This window comes from Battus philenor, unplaced genomic scaffold (genome assembly GCF_028537555.1).
Source record: "Battus philenor isolate CCGP_79_NKW_IND1 unplaced genomic scaffold, ilBatPhil1.0.hap1 SCAF_6, whole genome shotgun sequence".
Classification (NCBI taxonomy): Eukaryota; Metazoa; Arthropoda; class Insecta; order Lepidoptera; family Papilionidae; genus Battus; species Battus philenor.
Genome location: NW_027181726.1, coordinates 3,588,622 through 3,595,548, shown reverse-complemented (window position 1 = coordinate 3,595,548; position 6,927 = coordinate 3,588,622). Strand labels below are relative to the sequence as shown.

The 6,927-nt window shown below is 31.9% G+C and overlaps 1 protein-coding gene across 1 annotated transcript; it reads right to left on the bottom strand.

The window, feature by feature from the left end:
* Positions 1-652: 652 nt before the first annotated feature.
* LOC137930556 (uncharacterized) lies at positions 653-6,638 on the bottom strand. The gene is made up of 6 exons (XM_068773848.1): positions 6,543-6,638; positions 4,004-4,148; positions 2,222-2,352; positions 1,827-1,890; positions 1,628-1,736; positions 653-1,189 (listed from the first exon to the last, which is right to left on the bottom strand). Exons 1-6 carry the CDS (start codon positions 6,601-6,603, stop codon positions 989-991), a joined length of 711 nt encoding a protein of 236 aa, XP_068629949.1. The 5' UTR covers positions 6,604-6,638; the 3' UTR covers positions 653-988.
* Between the last annotated feature and the right edge of the window lie 289 nt (positions 6,639-6,927).

The following is a 6,927-nucleotide window of genomic DNA, read 5'->3' as shown; positions in this document are numbered from 1 at the left end:
AGAGGAAAAAATGCAGTTGCAGTATATTTTTCTCAGAAGAAATTTTGGAACGTATCGTATCAATTACCGTCACACAATAAATGAATCTTAATTTCTTTGTATATTATAAAAATAATTTCGTCGTTTAACCTATAGACAGTTACTACATGGGAGGATATACCATAATCGACACGCTTGGTAGAAGGGCTAGCGGTCGCGGTATGGTATTATGATACGCAGGGGAAGCAGTTGTTCATCCTTTGGAGACTTATTTTTAAGCAGTGGCGATACTACATAATTAATGAACAAAATATTCATTATATAAGATTGGGAATCGAACCCGCGACCTCCCATCGCTAGCACTGCTCATCATAAATATTTAAATATTGCTCTTATATACAGAATATACTAACATCGATACTATATTTACTAATTATAATTGAAGGGTTTTTAAAGAGCATTAATTAGCTTATTGAATGTCGCATTGCGTATGATGCTTCACATATTACAGACGTTATCGCATTATAAACATGTTCCGTAAACAAGATAGATATAGATGCAAATTCGAGAGAAATCCCAACACTGGAAACTTATGTTACAAAAATATTAAGAATAAAACGTTTTTTACTTTAATATTTATTCAATAACATAAGAATAACTAACAATGATCGTAATTATGGTTGGTGACATTTTTGACATTATTTTTCGTTCTTCTGGAATCTACCGGAATTAATCAAATCCATTTAAATTTGTTTTATAATAACACAACATACCTTATTTACACTAAGGATGTCTGTCACCGTAACTCTTTATTTATTAAATTTCCTGAATTGTAATTGAAAGTTCCAAATTCCAACAGCATGTTCCCATTAAGATATAACTTTGTCATCATTTAAACTTAATCGCTTAACTAACCGATGACTGATGACAGGTAATTATTAAAGCCTTGTCGATGTAAAAAAATAACAAAATCAGTATCCAGTCTTTAAAAATGCAATGTAATAACAATTCAACTAGCATTCAACAGGGGAAGCGTGTTTGCAGTCTGTAGAAGTTCAGCGGTGGGAATGTCTTTCAAGTAGTCGTTTACCATGGGCACTACATAGTTCCACAGAGCGTCGACTATAGTTCCATGATATTCTGATAAGATCTGTACACCTTCTGTATTCAATATCACATTGATAGGCCAAGAACTGTTCTCCAAGTTAGCCTGGAAAATGAATATATATTTAAAAACGTATATACAGATATAAGTAAATAAAAATTTACGTCAAAATTGAGTCGTTCTAAAGTTACCAATTTTCATGAAAAACTTTAGAAAGACTTAACATATTTCATTCGTAATTTTTTACAAACTTTAAAAAATTCAGAAAAGAAATGACTAATGAAACTTCGCGTTTTTTGATAGATTTGAAATCGCGATGCACAAATCTACACTGTCATCTAACAGCTAAAGCTGTTAGTATTTAAGACCATAACATTTATTAACTTGTTTTAAAATTAATAAATTGATTACTTAGATTATATCACATTAATTTATTATTTATATTGCAAAACTTGTCGTAGTTTATCATAAAAAATCTAACTTCCGACAAACTGTTACCCATAGATCGGATGACATCCAAATAAGTTAGGAACAAAATATTACCTCTATTTTATTAACATCGAAGTTAAGCAAAAAGTTCTCTACTTTCGTACTGTTACCATTTGCACCAAATCGTACTGATGCCGTAATAAAAACATCCCTTAAAGTAAGGCTGAAAAAGAAGAGTTATTTGATGATTTCTCACAAAGACTTTGTAATATTAATTACTTTTTAATTAATCAAGTTTATTTGCATAACTTACTGCATTTTTCCCGAACCTCTTAATGGATATATAAAATATGCTCTACCCTTTAACTTATATTTTTCTGAAAGCAAAACAGAAATAAAGTATATAAGACACTAAAATAGTAAGTAATATATTTAGTATTGAATATAATAGGAATAGTTCCATATAACAAAAAAACTTTTTTAAGCTTTTTAAAAGATATCGTTGTTCACTTCTCAACCATAGTATATAGGCCGTAATTGACCATTTAAGTGAAATGATGAATGACATATTCCTTTAAATATGTTGTTATTATTATAATATGTTGTTTGCAGCTTGTTTTAAGAGTATTGGGGCGTTCTTAACAAGATTAAATAAAAGAGCATCAATAGATATACTAATAAAAACTAATAAATATTTTAAAAACATACCAGAGTATAGCGACAGAACTGGAAATCTCAGCGATAATGTCACATCTAGGGAAGTTTCCGAAGCGAAAATATTTTCGACCGTAAAATTGTCAAGACCGGTCAACTGCATCTCGCCGATCGAATAATTCAACCTGTTTGATAACATAAAACATTCATCGTCATCGCCATTATTTCAGCAACACGGCGACTGCTATCCGCAATAGGCTTGCCCCATAGTGTTCCCATAGAACCTATAGGCGGCCTGCATCCAGCGTCGTTTGTCCGGAACGGTTTGTCCGGACAAACCGTTTGACCGTTGGTTAGTCCGGTTTGAAGGACGTCGTATGTTGCACTTACAAAAAATATAACTGCAGAATAATATTTCGTTCTATATTAATATAAATATAAACCAAAGCCTTACTAGTTTAACATCGTAAAACTAAAAATGAGTCTAGTCTTAAAATTACAACAACATTGATTTAGATAGAAAAGTTTTATACATATGCTTTGGAATTTAATAGAAAATTTTCTTCATTTTTAATTTAACCTGATCAAGCCATATAAACGAACAAAAAGCAAAGAACATTATCAATCAAAGATAAAAACAGCTTCGGTTATTTATGGTAAAAATAATTGTAAATGTAAAGTGTACTAAAAATTTGCTAATCACAAAGACTAAAACACAATTACAATGATAAACAAACGCACACGCACCCATGTGAACACACATGCACTAATTATACATGGCGTAATTTTATTTCTCTTTAAGAATAAAATCAGATAAATTCTTTTGAAACAAAAAAAAATAGAGAAATGTTGATAAAAAAATTCTGTGCCAAACAGGCAAAGATTATATTCAATAAACATAAAGTCTTATTTAATTCGTATAAAATTTTAGTCAAAATTGAACAATGCACGTGATTACAATATTCTCTGACATGAAATAACCAATATACTTCCAGCTAATGTTCCTTCATAAAATAAAGTCAGCGTTAAAGGTGAAAATTTGGTGTGATAGCGCCGTGAAACCATTACCCCCTTATAGATGAGATTGTAATCATATAAATATGTCTTTCGATGGCAATTGTGAGACTTCCATGAGGAAACATTTTTAATCTATAAAGTGATGAGGTAGACATTGGTACCTAATAGTTATTATATATTAAAATAGTATTAAAATAGAATGTATTGGGTTAAATTTGAGAGAAAAACTAATACGTTCCACTAAACCATTAACTTTATTAGATACAGATCCCTTTTTATTTTTCTGTTTTAGACAAATGCTGTTCACTCTTTGATATTTACAGATTTAATAGATATGAGTATAGTGAATGAATGCTACACGGCCACAACAGATTGGCTAGTCGAAGTGACATTAAGCAAGCCACATAACCCGCAGAATTGGTCGCCGCTTTAGCTTTAATGCTTTGGAGTAGAAACCACAGACTAGCAGTCCGACGTAAGAGATCCACATGGTAGACATACAACCTTGGTAAAGTCGTTGCAACATTCTTAATGAAAATCACTTCCAAATGGTGCTAATTGAAGTCTATGACGTGGGCTGTGTCTAACAGTGGAAGTCCCACTGTTGAGATGATAAAAAATGTTTATTCGATTGTAGAGAGGCTATCGTAAACGAAGGAAGGCTCCCTTAGGAATCTTAGCCGGAATCGCAATGTTCAGGAACAATACTTACAAATGTTTTGCACGAGTTATTATCACCTTTTGTTATCTTCATTAAACTAGCAAAATAAACCCGCTAGTATTAAGGCCCATTACTAAATACGATAGAATATAACTCACTTTACTCCTTTCCCGTCATAATAATAAGCGACAGGCGGGATTATAACAGTCTTCAAAGACGGTATCGGAAACGATCCCGGCTGATTGCTGGCTCCCTGCCATTCGGCTAAGAAACTCAATATGTTCTCCTCCAAAGGATTTCTAGCTGAAAAAGAAAATACTCGGTATGATCCCCAACATCGTATTAAACAGATTATTGCTTCCATCTGAGACGTTGTAAACATTTTGGAAGACCCTGGATCCTGGGAAGCCAAAACCGGTTGGAATAATGATAACGGTGACGAACCATTTCACTTATCGTAAATACTTACGATCTTGTATCGAATGAAATTTATTTAATAGACAGTAGCATAAATATTAAAAAATAACACGAACATTAATTATTACAAGTAGTGGCTAAAACCAACCTGTATCAACATAAAGGATAAATTCTAACATTCATTTTTATGTGGATTTATTACACGAAAAGGACGTCTCCAATTCAGTAAAAACATATTTTCTAAGAGGCGAAATAGGTACGCTTCTATTCAGACAGAAAAGTCATTAAGCGGTCGGTTATAACTCTGATCCTTCCCCGACAGAATCAAGTCATTAGTGCCTAAGCCTCTAGTTATATCTCAACTTAATTTACGGCATCCGATCTAGAATTATTTCGCCATGACACTAATTATAATTGCAATGACCATTACAAGATTCGATTTATATTTGCAAAGCAATGAACAATAGTGAGATGACCTCTTTGCTAATCAAAGATTTGAATATTCTGATAATCAAACAATTGTCGGTCTTACATGAAGTAACGACAGATTTGTGTAAGAAATAATTTATAAATGTATTAGAAGAATGCAGTATTCGTCCCACATGTCAGCCGATAGAAGTATACTGCAAGGCATACGCCTCTACTAAACATAGTCACACAGATCTGTCTTGCGATGCGGGTAGCATCAGGCGATTTTTTGCGACCTTGATTATATTGTCGGTATACCAAGTGGGGAATCCTACACTAGGTTTACCAGCTCACGACCGCCACTTGAGATTTCACGAGCGATGTATTTCACCCACTGTCACTTCAGACAAACAATTCTTTGAACGTCTTGGAAAAAATAGCTGTCATAATTTACCGCCAAAAAATTTCTAAAAAATCAACTCTGAACTAACTCCAAGGTTGTTTAATATTCCTTTTGTGATGCAATACAGTTTTGAAAACTTTGTAACAATTTATCCTTGTTCTACAAGGTTTTTACAAATTTAAAGTGAAAGAGATAAAAGAAAATTTAAAAAGAAAATGAATGGAGCGAAGAACTAAGAAAAGATGACAAAGTATTACTGTGAATATCAAATGGCTTAACAAGCAAATGCAAGTCTCATTTTACTAAACAAATAATGTATAAATTTTCGATTTTTATCCGAAGTATATTAAATAAATCAAAATTTATTACTCCAAATTAAAAGAGATCATTCAAAAATTGTTAACCATTTTGTTTCGCTTGTCATGAAAACCATTTACAAGAGCCCAAAGGGAAGTAGTTCATGTTATTTAGCGTGAAATGAATGGAATAAATTTATTCTTATTACAACAAATACGTAACATTTGCACAACTTTGATGAACTCATTACGTTATCTTACAAATAAGATTTCATAATTGTTTTCATGTCAACCGCATGTAATATAATTTATAGAGCGAGCTTATTTCTAAACCAAATGTTTATTCTATTTATTTATTGGTGTCTATTCAACTTCCTTTGATATCGCTTTTTTAACCTAATAAATGCAAGGAAACTAAGATTAAAACCAAAGGACAAGACATTTTATCGCTGAAGAGAGACATCTTTATTAAAATGTCGTAAATAATAAAAAAGTCTATTACATTACATACATATTTTATTAACAAACTATTGGTAATATTATTATGTTATAGATATTGATTTTCCGATTTCATCCCAATATAGGCATAATGCGCTCTGAACAGCTGTTCAAGTTATAGTACATGGCCCTAAAAACAACGAGATGGAAAAGCATAGGCAATCTTTACGATGGAAGGATGACGTGAGGACACGCTAATTCTCTTTACAGTGACTACTTAGGGGCTCTCTACAAAACCTTGGCGCATGATTATGAGGACACCAAGTATTTTGATCGCATTTGTATGCCTTCTGGGAAAACTGGGCTCCAAGAGACCGAAGATTGATAGGTTATCATCTCGAAAATTAGATTAAAAAATCGCAATTATGTTTATGTAAAGTCATGTGAACATTGCACTTGTTTTACACTTTGTTCAATAATACAAAATATTCAATTAAAAGTCTAACTCCCACCATCTATCCCACGTTTGCATATATAAAAAGATTTATTATTATATTGCCCACACAGTTCAACTGTATCTCGACAACTCATGTTCCATATGTAAAAAGTATAGAAAATTGTGAGGCTATTTTATTTCACAATAGCGTTATCATTATCATTCCTAAGCCTTTTTAATCTTCTAGAAGATCTGCATCAAAAGACAATTCTTATTATGTAATAAAGATAATTACTCACGTAATATTCGTCCCTCGATCGAAAACACGAACACAAATAAAATTAACTTAAGGTAAATCATAATAAATACGAAACTGGCAAAGCACCAAGATGCCTTTGCCGACTGAATGTTATCATCCGTCGTGTCTCACGCTTATATACCGTAATTATTTGCTTAAATCTTATGAACTACAATAAAACGACGATTGGACGAATTCTTAGAATATCTTTTTAAAACACCATGGTAAATCCTATATCAACATAAAGCTATACTAAAAAATATTTTTGAATTTACAATGTTATCAAAATATTATCAAAATGAAAGTGCAAAATTATTGATATTTAATTAATTACGTCAAATAACTCCAATAATTACATGATAGTGTAAAAGGTAATCAAATGTTAA